Source organism: Gopherus evgoodei, chromosome 3 (genome assembly GCF_007399415.2).
Source record: "Gopherus evgoodei ecotype Sinaloan lineage chromosome 3, rGopEvg1_v1.p, whole genome shotgun sequence".
Classification (NCBI taxonomy): Eukaryota; Metazoa; Chordata; order Testudines; family Testudinidae; genus Gopherus; species Gopherus evgoodei.
Window position 1 is genome coordinate 74,902,328 of NC_044324.1, and position 20,380 is coordinate 74,922,707.

Sequence of the window (20,380 nt, forward strand, 5' to 3'; positions counted from 1 at the left end):
TCGACTGGGATCTCGAGTCCCTGCGACGTGAGCGGCTCCTGGAGGTACGATGCCTGGGTCGGTGCCGGGAGCTAGAGCAATGCCTCGAATAGTGAGGTGGGGAGCGTGAGTCCGACCGGTGCTGCGAGTCTGACCGGTGCCGTGTAGAGGAACGGTGCCGGGACTGCGAGCGGCGTCGAGAGCGGGAGTGTCGTCTCGACCGGGAACGCCTGAGGGACCGCGATCTTGAGTGGTGCCGGTCCGCTGAGCCAACAGACGGTGGTCTGGTCAGAGTCAGCTTGCCCAGAGATTGTATTACCCGCACCAGTGGAGCCGGGGGTAGGGGCAGCGCCACATCCGTGAGGGTGATCAGCAGGGTTCTTAGCCTTTGTTGGCTTTGGGGGAAAGAGCGACGTGGAGTCGACTTCGGTGCCGGTGGCAGTCGGTGCTGGGAGTCTTTAGGCGTACTGGTGCGATCAGGTGCTGTGGGAGTGCCTCTGCTCACCGACTGCCCAGCGCCCAGTGCCAAAGGTGGTGGTGTCAAGGCCGCTTCCATGAGGAGCTGTTTTAGTCTGATGTCCCGCTCCTTTTTAGTTCGTGGCTTGAAAGCCTTGCAAATCGAGCACTTAGCAGTTAAATGTGATTCCCCGAGGCACTTCAAACAGGAGTTGTGTGGGTCCTCCTGTTGGCATCGGCCTGTGAGAGGCCGAGCATGGTTTGAAACCCGGTGAGCTGGACAGGAGCTCCGGTACCGGGTGCGGGGAAGGGGCTACTCCCCAAACTCCGCTAACTAGTAACTAATTATACTATTAACCTAATAACTTACAACTAAAAATCTATCTATATACAAGAACGACAACTATGTATAAGACAACAACAAGAAAGACTATGAGTAGCCAGGGAAGGTGGAGGTCAGCTAAGCCACACTCCACTGTTCCAACGACCGACATGGGCGGTAAGAAGGAACTTAAGGGTGGCCGGGTCGACCGGGGTATATATCTGGTGCCATAGTGGCGCCACTCCAGGGGGCGTCCAGCCGACTCGCCGAGTGTTGCTAAGGTAAAAAGTTTCTGACGAACGTGCACGTGGTGCATGCACACCTAACTGGAATGGATATGAGCAATCACTCGAAGAAGAACTAAATGAATTCTTTACTTAAGTCTTCACGGCTGAGGATGTTAGGAAGATTCCCAAACCTGAGTCGTCCTTTGTAGGTGACAAATCTGAGTAATTGTCACAGACTGAAGTGTCGGAGGTGGTTTTGGAATTAATTGATAAACTTAACAGTAACATGTCACCGAGACCAGATGGCATTCATCCAAGAGTTCTGAAAGAACTCAAATGTGAAATTGCAGAACTATTAACTATGGTTTGTAACCTGTCCTTTAAATCAGCTTCTGTACCCAATGACTGGAAGATAGCTAATGTAACGCCAATATTTAAAAAGAGCTCTAGAGGTGATCCTGGCAATTACAGACCGGTATGTTTAACGTCAATACCGGGCAAATTAGTTGGAACAACAGTAAATAATAAAATTGTCAGACACATGGAAAATTGTTGGGCAAAAGTCAGCATGGTTTCTGTAAAGGGAAATGTCTTACTAATCTATTAGAAGGGGTCAACAAACTTGTGGACAAGGGGGATACTTAGATTTCCAGAAAGCCTTTGACAAGGTTCCTGACTGAAAGCTCTTACGTAAATTAAAGTTGTCATGGGATAAGAGAGAAGATCCTTTCATGGGTTGAGAACTGGTTAAAAAGACAGGGAACAAAGGGTAGGAATAAATGGTAAATTTTCAGAATGGAGAGGGGTAACTAGTGGTGTTCCCCAAGGATCAGTTCTAGGATCAATCCTATTCAACTTATTCATAAATGATCTGGAGAAAGGGGTAAACAGTGAAGTGGTAAAGTTTGCTGATGATACTAAACTACTCAGACCAAAGCAGACTGTGAAGAACTTCAAAAAGATCTCACAAAACTAAGTAATTGGGCAACAAAATGTCAAATGAAACTTAATGTTGATAAATGTAAAGTAATGCACATTGGAAAAAATAACCCCAACTATACATACAATACGATGGGGGCTAATTTAGCTACAGCTAATCAGGAAAAAGATCTTGGCGTCACCGTGGATAGCTCTCTGAATGCATTCATGCAGTGTGCAGCAGCAGTCAAAAAAGCAAACAGGATGTTAGGAATCATTAAAAAAGGGATAGAAGTAAGATGGAGAATATCTTATTGCCCTTATATAAAACCATGGTAGACCCACATCTTGAATACTGTGTACAGATGTGGTCTCATTTCAGAAAAGATATTGGCATTAGGAAAGGTTCAGAGACAGACAACTAAAATGATTAGAGGTTTGGAACGGGTCCCATATGAGGTGAGATTAAAGAGGCTAGGACTTTTCAGCTTCGAAAAGAGGAGACTAAGGGGGGGTATGACAGAGGTATATAAAATCACAAGTGGTGTGGAGAAAGTGAATAAGGAAAAAGTTATTTACTTGTTCCCATAATATAAGAACTAGGGGCCACAAAATGAAATTAATGGGCAGCAGGTTTAAAACAAATACAAGGAAGTTCTTCTTCACATAGCGCACAGTCAACTTGTCGAACTCCTTGCCTGAGGAGGTTGTGAAGGCTAGGACTATAACACGGTTTAAAAGAGAACTAGATAAGTTCATGGAGGTTAAGTCCATTAATGGCTATTAGCCAGGATGGGTAAAGAATGGTGTCCCTAGCCTCTGTTTGTCAGAGGGTGGAGATGGATGGCATGAGAGACATCAATTCATCATTGCCTGTTAGGTTCACTCCCTCTGGGGCACCTGGCATTGGCCACTGTTGGCCGACAGGATACTGGGCTGGATGGACCTTTGGTCTGACCCAGTGTGGCCATTCTTATGAGAGAAATGGTTTAAGATTTGATATTTTTTCCCAGGAAAAGAAGTGGCAAAAAAAATTGTAAACCATTTCTTAAGGCAGAAAAAAAATGGCTATTCATTTAGGATCTGAGCAGATTGGTATTTAAGATTATCAATTTTTTCTTCACAATATCCTCTTCTAATGACAAGATCCAGGTAACAGAGGTCTAGAACCATTACTTGTTCATCCATGGAAAGTAGCTACTGATGGTTACAGATAATCTCAGATATAACTTCTCAAAATGCTTGAGACCCAAATATCATTGAAGTGATCAAAGAAAGGTTTCTTGACATGTTCTACTATATAGTTCAGAATGCTAATTATTTTTATAACACCAAAAAGCAGGTTTAAAACAAATACAAGGAAGTTGTTCTTCACACAGCGCACAGTCAACTTGTTTAACTTGCTAGACATTTTAAACAAACTCCCTGATACAGGTTATAAACATGGCCTATGGAGACAAAAAGGTAGTCCCCCCAGTCATCATTTTCTTTTAACTGCAGGGCACAGATGAAGCTGATAAATTGAATTTAGTAGCGGAACTATAAAGAAAGTCACATTTGCAGCTTCTTTGCTGAGGAATACATTTATTGTAAGAAAATGTTATAGGTAAAACATTTAATAACTATTCTTCTGCAGTATATGCAGTTATACATTTATAATTTTATTATCTTAGAGCTCACATTTCAATTTCTCATTTATATATTTTAAAATAGTTACAGCAATATGTATGTTTACTGTGCTATACATAATTTATACACATTTGTATGAACTGTGTATAAACTGTGTTCAAAGAGAAGTAGCCTTCAGACTCCTGGAAATTACGGTAGGACCCCTTGAGTCATAAGGTTGAGGCAGGTATTGCAGTCCTAGATTTCTCTGCCACAAATAGTAATGAGCGTTCAGAAAGTAACCCATTATAAGAGAAAAAGCACTTCATGAATGTTTATCCTCCCATAGTATAGAATACTCAGCTTCTTCTCACTAGGAGCTGAGTAGCACTTCAGCAATTCCAGCGAGCTACTGCTGAAGTCTGAAGTATAGAGAAATGGCTTGACTGCTTATGGACTGCGTATTTTTGTGCAGTTAAAATGGTAGCTGTAGATAACCAAGTCTGTTTATCTAAAAACTGCCTGTCTGATGAAGGCTCATTCTATTTTACATGTGCTCACCTGAACAAGAATCCCTATTTAGTGGGTTGTATGGACAGGAGAGATTTGGGAACTTCCAGGACTTCTGTGATTTTAAATCATGGGAAAGATGTATTGGGTAAAAATTCTGTACAAGAAATGTAATCTTTTTACCTTTGCTGTTCATAAAAGGATAAAATAGGTTCAAGCACATGTGTGGATCCTGTGTAATCTGGAAAAGCTGCAGTAAGAAAATTCCCAATCCTTTGAGTTTTACTGGTACAAGAGTCAGAAGAGAAGATACAGAGTCTAGCATGCAAAATACCATTTGGCAAAGTATACAATAATTTTAGCGGGAGTCGGAAGTTTGAAATGAGGATGACTCCAGGACATGTTTGTGTGATTGGGAATCTGAGGAGGGTGGGAAGCTTGTGATGAGGAGAAGACAAACCAGAAAGAAATAGGAAAAGATCAGATTATGATCAGAACCCTGCCTAAGCCCTTACAAATCACCATCCTCACTTACCAAATGAGACATAACTATTGATAGCTTTAGTCAACCAAGAAAGCTTCAAGGGTACAGAAGATGGACACATTACCAGAAAGTTCTAATGCAAAACCAAACATTCCTCAATAACACAATTAATTTCCTTGGGGCATGGATTTCACAGGACCTTTCTTTAGAGTTTATAAAGAAAAGGTAATTAGATTCTGTAGAAGGGATGTCAAAGAACTCAAGCCAACAAGCACATAGAGGCAGAAGCCAGAGCTGGGTGAATTTTTGGCAAATAGTTTTATCACTGAAAAATAAGTTTGGGTTGACCAAAACTATTTGCCAATTCACATCACATTTGCCAAAAATAGTTTTCACCAAATCCAAACCGATACATTTTAAAAATGTAACTCAACAAATTGAGTTACATTTCAGCCATTCAATTTCAGCCATTTTGACAAGAGCAAAGACTAGAACTAGATTTACAAAATGGGAGGAGGTGGTGGTGCTACTCTTATAGATTCTCTCTCACTGGTTACAGCACTTACTTGGGATGTGGGATATCTGGGTTCAATTCCTCCCTCCACATCAGATGGAGAGAAGGGATTTGGACTCTGGTCTCTCAATTGCAGGGAAATGCCCTAGCCAATGGCCTGTATATAATATAAACATTCTGATCTGGTTCTCCTAATCTCTCCTTTTGAAGCTGTTCCACTCTATATAATTGGAGCAGGGACTTGAAATTGGGTCTCCCACAGCCTGAGTGCACTAGCCACCAGGCTACAGATATTCTCACTCTGCCGTTGGCCAGGCAAAAGGCTGAGAAAGGGCTCAGTTTTACCTCAAAGTCTAGCAGTAGATATTTAATTTGCCATTTCAATCTCTTTGGGTAGGATTCTCCTTTTGGCTCAGCTATGCAGCAATTCAAAAAATTAGGAAAAAGGCACCAATTATGCCAGTCAGTGACAATTTTGTTTTCAAAACACTTTTTAGGGTTTACTTTCAACAAAAAACTTCAACAAAGCCTCCTGAAATACAAGAAAATTTAGGACTAGAATACTAGAATTTAAAGAAAGGGTCAAAGAATAGCACAACGTGGGTCTCTGAGTGTGCCAATTAAGTACAGTGACAAACAGCTGTAGAGCACTGGTAATTTTAGGGACATGAGCCTATACATTTCAGTGAAAAAGGTCTTAGGTTCACTTACAGTATAAGAATGCAGATCTGCAGATGAGTGGGCTTTTTTTTTTTAAATCCTTCCACTATTTAATTTTTAACATTAATTGTTAGTTCTATAATTGGTGACGTAAGAGTTAAGCTTAGAACCCAGTTGAACATGTCCCCCCCTCCACAGGGGATATGCAAAAAGGAAACCCTGCACACAGAAAAGGGAAAGTCTTTCAGAACGTACAATGACCAAAAAAAACCAACCCAGAAAAAACTTTAATCTGTAAGTTCCATTCAAATATATCTAATTACTTGAATAATTTGGGCTTCCAGACACCACCAGATCAAGTTTTTAGTTAGACTACGAAAGTTGATGATTTCAAGATGGCTTATTCTTCCTGTATAAATTGCAGCATTACAGCAATGATACTAACCTCCAAAGAGATCCACTTCAGCAGTGACAGCAGTAATGGTTGTTGTAGTTGTAGCAGAAGCTGAAGCAGTTGCAATTTCAGTAGTTGTAGCAGTAGTTGGGCTAGGCTCTGGAGCAAATGGATCTGAAATCTGTGGCTCAGAAGTAACACTGGAAAGCGCTGCCAGATTGTCTATATGCAACCATATACGAAGACCAAATGGAAATAGTGAGCAGAAGAGAAGGGGAAAAAAACCACTAGACTCCAAGAAGCAAAGACAGCTGTTAATATAATATTAACAATTCTCTATTAAAAGAAGCTTAGAAAAAAAAAGTGTTACTCACCCTCTCCCAAGAGGTCTTTAACATTGTCCATTACATGATAGCAATATAAAGAAATCGGAGAGTTAACAAAACTGCCAGAGTGAACATATACATTAGCCACACACGTGAAACAACTTCTGAACAATTCAATCAATAGTATGCCAGTCTACCCAGACATGCCAAAGAACTTGAATTGCGCTTATACAGGAAAGTCTAATTTTAGGAACTTTGAAAGGTGAAAGTAAAGACTTAAGTGAATAGCCTGATGTGAAACTGAATCCATTTCTTTAATAGCTTGATTCAGTTACTTAACCATTGGTGCACGGAATTTTGATTCACTTGTCAAAATTCATTCATTACATAGTTTCTATTAAATACACTACCAAGAGTGAGTCTGAATGGACTGCTGATTAATAGTTTGCTTTAGCTAACTGAAATATTTTCTATGTAAGAAAAGTACTTTGAGTCACATCAGTTCTTAAAAATCCAGGACTATACTGGCACTGAACAAGAAAACAATTTAAGTATTTTGTTGCCACAGATTATACCAGTCTCCCTATTTCCCATATTGCTGTCGATCTCAAGACTACTGTATTTAAGAGATTATTTTTGCAATGGAAGAGCCAAAGTGCTTGCCTTTAACCCATACATTTACAGCTAAATAGATTAATGGAATTATCCAGGATAATGGGTCGCTCTAAGGTTTGTCAGTGATACCTTACCTATGGATAACTATTCTCCTCCTGCTTAGATTTGCATAACTACTGATGGCCAACTAAAATGAAACCTCAATTAAAGAGATAAGGACTATTTGACTAATACAGTTCTAAAAACTGGCACACAAAATATTCAATTATAATCTGCCCCTTTCCTCAAAGCCTGCTATGACATATGGTCTATGAGACTGCTTCATATTGATCCCTCATCCAGAAACAATGTACATACACACACAAAAGACACTGGACTGGCTGGTTAACAATGTTTGGATTCAAGACTAGAGTTCATGTTAAAAGAAGTTAGTTATCCAAACTGAGTCATTTTAAAAAACGCACACTGCAAGACAGAAAATGATGTAGCGAACTATCTATAGCCAATTGGAGTCTTCAAATATAAACTTTTTATTTTGTCATTTCAACTTGTCAGTTTTGGGTGGAAATTGAACTACTCTGTGGAAATCTAACTGAATATCAAGTGGTCTTTTCCTATCAGAATTAAATGATTATGCTCAAATTCTAAATTTTAGATCAGAGTAAACATTTTAGCAATAGGACAATGTACAAAATGAGGAAGCAAAAAGAGAGGTATTTTTATATCCATGCTTCATCCCAAATTTATACAAAAAGGCACACATTCAGGAGTGCTAGAACAGTTTGTACAGTGGAGATGCTGAGAGTCATTAAATCAAACTGTAAACCCTGTATGATGGGAACCACTTCAAGTCAGGGGGTGTGGAAGTGCCCCAACCAGCCCTACTTCCAGCACATAAGCACAAACTAGAGCAGAATTAAGTGACAAAATTAGATAATTCAAAAACATTCTATATCAATTGCTTCAGGATACCACTCATGCATCCTATATGAATTTTTTATTTTATGTCTTCCATAAAGAAGTTCACAATGGTGATTAATACATAGTACAAGTGGTTTGGAGTTCACTGTATGGTATTTGAAGTGTTTTGCATTAGAAAAAATCCAGCTGCATTAGAAAGGAAGCAAAGTCTCCCAAAAGGTGTAAGTACTTTGGCAAAGTATGTCTTGTTAAGATGTATAACTAGATATGCCTCAAAACCAGATGTGATTTTTAGGTTACTATTGACCAGTGACCAGATCTTGGGGGGTCTCTGGTTTTGGGTAAACTAAAGGAAGTTATTGAAGCTGTAACAGCAAGTAGAAGAACCAAAATATATGTAACTAAAGTAGGTTTGGTTACAGGTCCTAAGCATTAAGGGCTTAGAGTGTGGCCTAGTTTACAATCTCTATCTTCATCTTATAATGAATAGGTAAACTGCAAATGGACAGTAGCATCTAGAAGCTTTTTGCAAAAAGAGATAACACAATAATTTCAATACATCAATGAGGTTAATTGTTGGAAATGTAATTATGGGGAACTGGAATACCACATATGGACTACCAGAACCCTGAAACTGATTGCCCAGTATAAGCAGGCTGGGATGTTATCAGATATGGTCCTGGATGCATGTGGATGGAATAGAAAAAGGCACATAAGATTGTCAAATCCACCCCTAACTGGGACACAAGAGAAGACTGAATAGTGGAAGCCTGAAATGAACAAGCCCTCCTGTGGTGATTGCCACTCACATTTTTTGTCTATCTTCACTGTCACCAGCAAAAGGACTGTAGTATTACAGGGGGTGGGGGGTGAGGGGGAAGAAAAGAGTCCTGTATTTCTATTCAAAAGATGTGTTGCGATTTCATACATACGTGGGGAAAAGTGTTGGTTAGAATGCACAACATGCAAGAGGGGGCAAAACAAGTTGTTACCAAGTGTTCAGAAAAATACCACATGTGATAACTGATAGCTGGAGTGAATAGCTCAGGGATGCAATAATGGGATGCAGAGACTTTCACTTTCAGATCATTAGCCAGCAAGTGCTTGATAAATTTAAGAAAGGGATTATACAACATCGTTGCCTGCTAATGCAATGACCCATGAAGTCTTTTTTAGTTTTATGTCTCCAAGTGCCAGATTTTCAAAAGGCAAGAGAGGTATTTGTTTTAGAAAAGCCTACTGTTGAGTTAATATGAAAACTGCCATCCTCTTCTAGAGCAGTCAGACTTGGAGCACATTGAAAGAGTCAGATTAAAAAGTTTGCCATGGTTCCTGCCACAAACTGTGCTTGCCGTCTGATTTAGAAGATTCAATTAAGATGAACTATCATGAAAAGGAGACTAAGAGCCTTTACCTATACGATCAGCCTTCTAATAGGAAGTATACGTCAATCTTTGTAGCATCTCTCAACACATCTGTTAAAAACAGCAGTGGCTATTGTTAGGATACAGATATTCAGGCCAGTCTGCAAAGGCCTATACTTTAAGAATTTAGGTGTATTCTTATCACTTAGCTAATTATAGAGGTATAAAACAAGAATCAAAATCACAGTCTGCACGTTTATAGGCCTTATCTTACTATGATAGTCTAAAGCCTTGCTCTTAGGCTAAGGCCTTTGACTAAACAGTTCGGGCAGCCACAAGCTGGGAAGAGAAAGGTCACATCCTCACCAGTCAGTGAAATAAGGCAATTTTGGGTTGTTAAAAAGGTGATCCGATCTATCACCTCCAGAAAAAGGGAAGCCTAGAAGATGTAAAAGGCAATTTAGTTTGATACTTTTCTGTTTGGTAAGAACTCATTTATCAATAGACACAGCTGGGAAACCCTTATATCTTTATAGATGTAGTTGTGAAATCCTCACTTCTGTATTGTTTTGTCATTAGAGTTTCCACTTTGCTATTGTTTATTTGCATGGTCTCTGTCTGGTTCTGTGACTGTTTCTGTCTGCTGTATAATTAATTTTGTTGCGTGTAAACCAATTAAGATGGTGGGATATAATTGGTTAGATAAGCATGTTACCATATGTTAGGATTGGTCAGTTAAATTTCAGTAAAATGATTGGTTAAGGTACAGCTAAGCAGAACTCAAGTTTCACTACATAGCAGGGAGCGGCAACCTCTCAGAAGTGCTGTGCCGAGTCTTCATTTATTCACTCTAATTTAAGGTTTCGCGTGCCAGTCATACATTTTAACGTTTTTAGAAGGTCTCTTTCTATAAGTCTGCAATACATAACTGAACTACTGTTGTATGTAGAGTAAATAAGGTTTGTAAAATGTTTTAAGAAGCTTAATTTAAAATTAAATTAAAATGCAGAGCCTCCCGGACTGGTGGCCAGGACCTGGGCAGTGTGAGTGCTGCTGAAAATCAGTTCGCGTGCCAAAGGCGGAACGCGTGCCATAGGTTGCCTACCCCTGCCATATAGTCTGCAGTCAGTCAGTCAATCAGGAATTGGGGTGGAGTGGGAAACTGGAATAATGTTTTGCTAAGGGGGTGGGAAATGGGAACAGGGATACAGGCAACGCTCTCTAGCGTCAGAGCTGGGAAGGGGGGGACACTGAGGAAGGAAACTGTAATCATGCTTGCTGAAAGTTCACTCCAACAAATATCGAATTGTTTGCACCTTTGGATTTCAGGTATTGTTGCTCTCTGTTCATGCGAGAAGGACCAGGGAACAGAGAGTGAAGGAATAAGCCCCCTCACAGCTACATGATTCAGTGATCTCCATCAAAAAATTGGCATTTTTTAACAGCTATGGACAGTGAAATTAAAGTACCAAAGCTTCTGTTTCACTTAAGATAGAAACTAAGTATAGTATCTGTGGGAAAAAAAACTTTCACTCTAAAATTGAGACCATTGTAGCTTCTAACATAGTAAAAATGTGCATCTGCAGCTACAGTCACACCTTTTAGTATATACGTCTCCCCACCCACCCCCCCGAGCCCTTAATGAGCATGCCTCCTTTGTCATTTCATAAAGTAACATCTGTGATTTACTAACAAAATGTCAGATGTAGAAACAAACACTAAAAGTTGCAAGACGTTTTGGCTGGCTCTGAACTTCTTGCAGTCTTCAGACTCTCCTCATTTGGCCCTACCAAATTCATGATCCCTTTTGGTGAACTTCTTGGTCATAGAATTTTAAAAAATAATACATTTCTTGATTTCAGCTATTTGAATCTGAAATTTCACGCTGCTGTAACTGTAGGGATCCTGACTGAAAAAGGAGCTGGGGTTGGGGCGGGAGGTTTGCAGTACTACTACCCTTACACTTCTGTGCTGCTGCTGGCGGTGGTGCTGCCATCAGAGCCAGGCAGCTAGAGAGTGGAGGCTGCTGGCCCGGAGCGGAGCTCTGCAGGCACAGCCACTTCCAGCAGCAGCAGCAGCAGACACAAGGATGGCATGGTATGGTATTGCCACCCTTACTTCTGCACTGCTGCTAGCAGGGTGGATGCTGCCTTCAAAGCTGGGTGCCCAACCAACAGCCACCACTCTCCGGCCACCCAGCTCTGAAGGCACTGCAGAAGTAATGGTGGCCATACCGCGACTCCCCCGCTAAAATAACCTTGCAACCTCACTGCAACTCATTTTGAGTCAAGAATCCCAATTTGAGAAAAAACTGGTCTCCCCTGTGAAATCTGTATACTATAGGGTAAAAATCATACAATATCAGATTTCATGGGGGGGGGGGGGAAGAGCAGATTTCATGGCTGTGAATTTGGTAGGGCCCTACTCAATGCTGCTGTTGTCTTCTTCACTGAAATCAAGGGTTAAAATAATGAAGAGGGAGACATGGACACAGTTCCTTTAGATTTTAAAAAGGCTCCCTGTCTTCTATGTAACTTGGGTGAGCAGACTCTCCCACACCTCCTCCTCCTCCTGCTGGTGCAGGAAGCATTCCCTTTCCTGTTTTGATTTAGTTTAAAATATAACCAACTAATGTAACTGGTATTTGCCAGTGACTTTTGGATTATTTAGGGTGACCAGACATATTGATTTAATAGGGACAGTCCCCATATTTGGGGCTGTGTCTTATATAGGTGCCAATTGCGCCCCCATCCCCTGTCCTGATTTTTCACCCTTGCTATCTAGTCACCCTAAGATTATTACACATCAGGGCAGCTCTACTGTATCACAATACCACTGGGTACTTACAGTTCTCAACTGCACTTTGATAGTCAAAACTGCAAAATAAAAGACTTCTCAGCTTCACAAAAACAGTAGCTCTTATAACCTTTCACTACAGAGATGCAAGGAGTAAAAACCTTTAACTTCAATAAGACAGAAAGGAGTGACTATGTAGTTTCAACTCATCTTTACAATGAGGCAAAATCCACTGGCTGTGACACTATTGGTTTAGATTTCTTGTTTTAAATCAACTCTTTACTAGTCTGCCCACAGCTTTAGTCTAAAAAACATACTGAGCACAAGCTAATGGCACACACATGTAGTATATGGGCCAATACAGTCATTAAAAATTCTTCCCTGAAGAAAAGTTAGTGTAGAGGAACACTAAGTACATGTAGCATGACCCAAACATAGTTATGGTCCCTTTGTATTATATAACAAACTCTTTACATCAGACATTGTTATAAAAAGAAAGTTCCTACTCTGTAGAAATGAAGTATTTACTGCCGAATTCCTATTACAAAGACCAGAGGAATATTCACAGAATTAGAAGCACTGGTAGGAAAAAATCCAAACATATTGAAGTTTTTTTTCCTTTTCTTTTTTTTTTTTAAACTTGAGATAGTCAAGAGGCATACTTCCTTCCATAAAAGAATTTACAACACTAGCAAGAGGTATATTAAAAAACATATCACTGCATACCTGGCTGAGCTTTGAAAGCCTGACTTGAGATACTGCTGTTGAAACACTCACATCTTGCATTTGTCTATACTGACATATAACCAATTTGTTACCTCACTAATTTATAGTTGATTATATTGTACTGAAGCCTCCTAATTTTCCAGCATGGTAGCCTACTAAAACCTTGTAAAAAGAGAGTTTCAATTATTGTTTTATAAAGCAATTAAAGAGAAAACACTGCAACTATTTAAGAATGCAAGATTTAAAAATAATGTTTTACTGCTTTTTATACTTACTGCCATTACAGATATTTTTGTGGAACAGAGGAATGAAGCTGTGAAATTATCAAAAGTTGAGTATTAGGTCACAGTTTAAAATTAATCTACTTTAACATTTCATGATATTCTGATGTTGTAGGGACCATAAAATATTTGCAAGGAAAAATTTACATGTCCAAGGAAAACATGGCATCAAGAAACACAATTGAACAGTTAACATTTGGGACACTTCCCAGAGGAATGAATCATACCCACATACTATATATTGTTTCAGTAGACAGTTTGCAGCATTGCTTCATTTCTTTTAATCAATCATTCCCTTTGCAAGTCTAACAATCATAGACAATGCAGAAATTAAAGGGTTGGACTTCCAAAAGCACCTGAGGGTATGTCTACACTACAATTAGCTACCTACCGCTGGCCCATGCCAACTGACTGCTCTGGGACTCTGAAGTAGGAAGGCCCAGAGCCTGTGCTGTAGCCAGAGCTTGAATGTCTATACTACAATTCAACAGTCTCTTAGCCCAAACCCAAGTCAGCTGGCATGGGCCAGTCATGGGTGTCTAACTGCAGTGTAGACACACCTGAGGTGGCTAACTTGGGATCACATGTCATTTAGGGTGGGATTTTTCAAAGTGCCTAAGATTTCAGAAATAAATAGGGAAAGGCTCAAAAGAGTGATCTGTTCTCAAGTTAGTGTTAATTAGAAATGGAGAAGAATGTAAGTAAATTCTCATCATAGAGGTCCAAGAAACTGCAAAATTTAATCTACTGAATCCTTAGTACAGGGGTCTGCAACCTTTGGCATGCGGCCCATCAGTGTGATCTGCCGGCAGGCTGTGAGGCATTTTGTTTACATTGACAATCTCCAGGAACTGCACCCTGCAGCTCCCAGTGGCTGCAGTGTGCCATTCCCAGCCAATTGGAGCTGCAAAAAAATGGTGGCCAGCATGTCCATGCAACCCACGCTGCTTCCCGCAGCTCCCATTGGCCAGGATCGGCAAACAGTGGCCACTGGGAGCTGTGGGGGAACCATTCCTGCAGACGGTCAACGTAAATAAAATGTCTCGCAGCCTGCCAGCGGATTACCCTGCCAGGCTCCGTGCCAAAGGCTGCCAACCCCTGCCTTAGTAATACACTGCATTCCTTCAGCACATTTCCTCTTCGCTTGCTCACTCTTCCCTACATTCCATTTGGTACATTATGTTCCGTTAATTCAGCAATTTTTATTTCCCAAACCTTGCTCTATTAAAACCTACTGCCACAGAAAAATGAAAGCAGATTATTGCACATGCAGCTATGGAAAAGTTTGTATAATAAATGGAAGCATGGCAGCTACAGTGAAACTAAGCAAAAAAGAGGGAGAAATTTTCAGAAAGCAATATTAAAGTGCAGATACATTTTAAAATCCAAATCACCGTTAAAACAGTTTGTGTGACCACGTATGATATAGATTATTACACTGTACTAGAAACAAAGTTTCTGATGTGCCTTAAACTCTGAAAATAAAAACAGACTCTTAGCCACAACAGCTATTCTCTTCTTTAGTTTCATGGTTTCTTTTCCCTATCTCTAGATCTGTTTTTCTAAACTTCCTTCAGCATATAAAATTAGTCTAGGTTTGAAGCCTAGAGACTTAAGTTTCTGGAATCCTACAAGAGGATGTTACAAGCTTCAAGAGAATGTCAAAACTTTTGGTTCACATATTACAACTGCTTGGCATTGCTGAACGAAAGGAGTATGTTAGCATATGAAGACATGAGTAGATTGTCAACTTCTCAATACTTGTGAGAGACTGATGCAAAGGAAGGAGGTCTGGAGAATGAAGAGCCTTGACCAGTTATAAATTTCATTTGTCCAATTTTTTCTGCTTTCTTCATGTCTTCATTCTAGAAGAACTCACTTCAACTGTAGCACAGGGTTCCTGTGAATGGTGAAATACTCCATACTTGTGCATCCCATCTCATACTCTCTTTAGTTTATTATTGTTATTTTACATTGTAAAGATATGAAGTTGACAAGGGCATACTATGATCAACAATACTTTCAGGCAGTCCCTATTCTTACAGAGTTCAGTGGTGGTTGTGATGTGTAGTATGAGGTATGTTGGAACACCAGTGAAAAAGGAGACAGCTAAAAGCAGTGGGGGATGGACCGGGCTGGCGCTTCCATTAGGCCACCAAAGGCAGTTTCCTAGGGCACCAGAATCCGGGGGCTGGCATTTTGTGCGCTTCCCATGGGGCGCATGGGAGCTACCGGTTCCGTTCCCATCGCGCCACTGCCGAAGGACCTTCTGCTGATGTGCCGCAGAAAACAGCGGCAGGCAATTGAGCAGCTCAATAACTGCCGCTGTTGCCTGTGGCATTTTGGCGGAGGGTCCTTCTTTGGTGGCACGATGGGAGCGGAACCAGAAGCTCCCACGTGCCCAATGGGGAGCGCACAAAATGCTGCCCCCTGACTTCTGCCTAGGGCACCAGAAACCCTGGCGCCGCTCCTAGGGATGGACATTTGAAACCTAAAGCAAATCACCATATACCTTGTTGAACTATCATCCCCTGTTTTAAAACAAGGCACCCCACATAGCCAGTTGAAGTGAAATAGGGTTTTGTTTACAATTAACCTTTAAGACCTAAGGACAGTATAAGTTTCTTTTTAATTATTTTGCCTAGTGACCATTTAAAATTTGACTCTGATCAAGAGAAATCTAATTTTTATTTCTCCCCAACTGTGTCTGAATCATTCCTAGACCATTTAATGAGTTGATCTGACTGAGTATCAAGCTCTTTTGGCCTTGCATGCAGGCGGCACATAACCCAGAGAGAGGTATATGGAATTGAAGCATGAACACCTATTGTTGCTTTCCAACAATTTCCCTATACCTGACAAGTGGAGCTGTACAAATACTGGAAAAGGATACATTCTGATTTCCTATGCTGAATTGTGATGCAAGAGCATTGAGGAAGGAAGTGGATGGGAAGCCCAGAGTACCCCATGAGAAAGGAAGCCTACCTTTTCTGAAAGTGTATTCCCCCACAGCGTAAAAATTTCAATATAGCAACAGGAAGAGACTCTAAAATACATTTACTGACGGCTTGCATTCTCTTACGGAGTCCTGACTATTTAGTTATTTTTAGAGCTCATTCTAAATTAAAGTGAAATTTACCTATCATACCCCTCCAGAGTGAAAAAATAAATCCCAGTTTCAAAATAAAGAAACCTCACAAAATATATAAAAAGCAACCTATTCCAGTACATAATATTTTAACGGATTCGCCAATTGCTTGAAGGATGTGTCAGAGTAAGGCAAAGAGTTATTCCTTGCAATTAGCATATTATCTCACACAGAATTACTATATATTTAACAGGTTACCATATTCGTATTACTGCCAATGGTAAAGTAGACTTATTAGAATAAAAAATAATGAGTTGTTGAAACAAGTGCTTTCCTAATAAAATGGTTGAAAAGAATATCAAAGATTACATTCAGTAGGTTAGAAGAAAATAAGAAGGAAATTACATCCGGAACAAAACAAATCCTAGTTGTGTTATAGGTACATTACTAGACAAAGATGCTAAAATTGTCAGTGACTTAGATATGGCAGAAGGGTTCAAAAATGTTTTTGTTCTGTATGCATAATCAAGTTGGAGGACATTTACATGATAATGAAATACTTTCTACTTCAACTGTAATTAGGATGTTTAAATTCACAATTGCTCTTTAGCATTTTTAAGTTTGCAGATAATTGGCACCTCAGGATTTTTAGAAGAATTGGCTGAGAGGTTTGCAGTGTTGATATTTAACAAAATCCAGTGGCCTGGATAAAAGCTAATATGCTAGTATTTATAAAAGGTAAATAAGATGACCTGGGTAACTATAGGGTGCTTAGCTTTATTATGATCCAAGACAAAATCATAGAAAGGCCAATACAGGATACTATAGGTGCAGAATTAAAGCATGGCTGCATAATTTTTTTCCAGACAATATATCTTTATGAAAAAAGATAATAAAAAATAAAATCAAGTTTGGCCTAAAAGGAGATTAAAGTTTGGCTGACAAAGCCATAGGTTGACAATATATAGATTTCTAAAAGATATTTTACTTGATACCACATAACACTAAATTAAAAATTAATACTATACAAAAACCAACGTAGCCCATATTTAATCTGTTTCTGAGATGGCTAGACAGATAAAGAAATAACTGTAAATGACTAAACTTCATTCATCGAGGGCATTTTTAATGGGGACCTACTGCTATCTGTTTTGGACTCAGTGCTATTCCACATCTAGATCTTGTTAACTTCCAGATCATTGATAACTGCCAATAAAATCCACAGATGATAAAAATGGTGGAGCAGACAACATGGACAACTCAGTTCTACACACTGAATTCAAATGCATGGTAAGCTGGACTCACTTGAACATACATTTTAACATAGTTAATGCAAGGTCATATTTCTAGGAACCAAGAATGCAGGTCACACTTATAAGACTTGGAGAGGGGACAAATATATTCTAGAATACAATGCAATGGCTAAGAGGAAATGCATCCCTTGGATGTACAAGAGTGAATATTGAGAAGTAAGGAGGTATTGTTAGATGGTATTAAGATTAATTACTGGAATACTGTGTCCAGTTCTGTTATCCATGCTTTAAAAAGAACGTGGACACATGGGAAAAAAGTTCAGAAAACTACTACAAAAATGACGTGAGGTTTAGAAAACCAGCTTTACCAAAGAAGATGAAAAAAGCTTCATCTATGCAGTTTATCCAAGAGAAGATTAAGAGGTAACTTGATCATTGTCTGTAAGTATCTACATAGAAGGGACAAATTGTGAATTTGTGTAGCTCTGGCTCCCAACCACTGTATCATGTTATATCTAACACAGAGGGGAATTAACCACTGGAACAACTTATGTAGTGATGTGGCGGATTCTCCATCACTTAAAGTCTTTGGATCACAATTTGATGTCTTCAAAAAGGATATGCTCTAACTTAACCAGAAGTTACAGGCTTCATGCAGGAATAACTAGGTGACATTCTACAGCATGTATTATGTAGAAAAAAGGTTAGGCGAGCTGATCACAGTCTTCTTTTCTTGCCTTAAGATCTTTGAAAATAGTGGTTAATAAGGAAAACTTTAGAGCTAGAAGATCCACAAGAGTTGCTCCTCTAAGAGTTCAAAAATCAGAGCAAATACAGATCAGATATATAAATACATTGCCCAAAAGGCCTTTTCTTTCGTAGAAGTTTCAGAGAGAGAATTTGAGTCCATGAAATGTTTTGGATATAGAATATTGTTAGCCCAAACTGAAGTTTTTTAGGATTTTGCATACCATGGCTATGCAAATAAGGCTGTTACCAACAGCAGTTTTGTTCACCTGGAAGTATTTCAGGAAATATGTTTTCAACATTTAGGACTCCTAGGATTGTTAATACACTTACAGGCCAACTGAAAATATCATCACTCACTGAACGAGGGCGGATTAACAAATCCAAGAAGTAATAGTGCCAATATTTTAGAATTTTCATGGTGCCTTTCTTCTACAGAACTCACTGGTCGGTAGAAAAACTGTTGTGAAGTGACTTACCCATAGTCACATATCAAGTCCCTGCAAGAGCTACTGGTATAGATTAGAACATTGGTCTTTTGACTCCTATCCCTATGCCCCATCCCTACTTAATCAGTACACTACCAGGCTGTTCCACGCCCTCGCCACCCCACCCTCTCCTTCCCAGCTGTTCCCTCCCACTCTCTGGGCTGCACACTCTGGCTCCCCCTTGGATGTGCACATCCACACCTAGAAGATTCTTCACTGCAAAGAGCCTACAACCTGAGTTCCACTGACTTGTCAGCTGAGGCTAGTAAGCGAGTTTGGAACATGATTCCTTCTTTTCATAACAGTAGGGAAAGAAAAGTTTCAGTTCAGCTGCCAATCTAAGAGTGAGATTAAAAGGAAAAAAGTCAGCGTAGAACAAACAGGTATTTTACCTCCCCACGAAGTTGCTCCTGCTGAAGCAGTTGGAGCTGCTTGCCCAGTAGATGTGAAATCTGGCTGAAGATCTAGAAGATCACTGGATGGTTTGGAAGTGCTATTGAGGGTAGAGAGGAAGGGGGGCGGGAAGAGAAGAAAAATAAAAACAAATCTGTAGTATTAGACATTTGTATAATTCTGCAAAGTAAAAGCTGTTCCAGGTTACACCAGAGCATAAACATTGTGAACAAGATTAGGGTATCTGTCAAACCACTGCAAAGCAAGTATTTTTCTGGATCAGAACCTAAGCCTTCAGATGCTACTGAATGCCTTTAACATGCATTTAGAATCATAGGCTATCAGGGTTGGAAGGGACCTCAAGAGGTCATCTAGTCCAATCCCCTGCTCAATGCAGGACCAATCCCCAACTAAATCCCCAAATGGCCCCCTCAAGGGTTGAACTCACAACCTTGGGTTTAGCAGGCCAATGCTGAACCCATTGAGCTATCCCTCCCCCTATTAGCTCAGTAAATGCTGAAGGTATTCAGCACCTGGAGAGAGGACATCACTGTTCCTAACCACTTATTTATATGACTGGACACAGATACTGTTCTGTGTCTCCAGAGGACACGATTAAACTGCAATGATATTGTAGGACAAAGCACAATAGAGGAAATACTACTGCAGAATTTCTAAAAGGAAAATCAAAACCCTTTTAGGGCCAAATGGGAATAGAGCTCTGTCTTCATTCACAGCAACTATCTTCCAAAATATTTTTGTCCACTAGGTCAGAAACTATAGACCTGTGCACCAAGTACTGAACAGACAACAGGGAAAATTAATACCAAGGGCTCATTTTAGAACTGTATCACAAACTAATCACATTTCAGTACATCACCCTTCAAAAGAATGAAGTGAAAAAGTAATTTAATTTTGGTTCAGCATGTCTATTTAGATGTGAAGATTAATACTGAAGGTTAACAAAGTAGAAATAAAAATCAATAAATTAAGATAACACTATTTCCATGAACATATTGGGGAAATGGCTCAGTGATTTGAGCATTAGCCTGCTAAACCCAGGGTTGTGAATTCAATGCTTGAGGGGGGCATTTAGGGATTTGGGGCAAAAGTCTGTCCGGGGATTGGTCCTGCTTTGATCGGGGGGTTGGACTAGGTGACCTCCTGAGGTCCCTTCCAACCGTGGTATTCTATGATTCTAGTCAAACAGAACTTGTTTGTTTATATGAGTAGCAGTGCTTAACAGTTGTGATATTGGATACTGTCCAAAGTAGCTATGGAATTAATTTCAGTTTTCTTGGAATTAGTCA

At 39.9% G+C, this 20,380-nt stretch overlaps 1 protein-coding gene across 7 annotated transcripts in view; it reads right to left on the bottom strand.

Annotated features, from left to right (window-relative positions):
* SNAP91 (synaptosome associated protein 91) overlaps positions 1 to 20,380 on the bottom strand; it is a 173,576-nt gene that overhangs the window by 55,939 nt on the left and 97,257 nt on the right. For all 7 annotated transcript variants that reach the window (XM_030555842.1, XM_030555837.1, XM_030555838.1 and 4 more), the window contains exons 14-16: positions 19,070 to 19,170; positions 6,447 to 6,461; positions 6,124 to 6,294 (exon numbers count right to left, since the gene is read on the bottom strand). In XM_030555842.1, the coding sequence (XP_030411702.1) occupies positions 6,124 to 6,294; positions 6,447 to 6,461; positions 19,070 to 19,170 (287 nt within the window). The remainder of the gene's footprint in view (positions 1 to 6,123; positions 6,295 to 6,446; positions 6,462 to 19,069; positions 19,171 to 20,380) is intronic.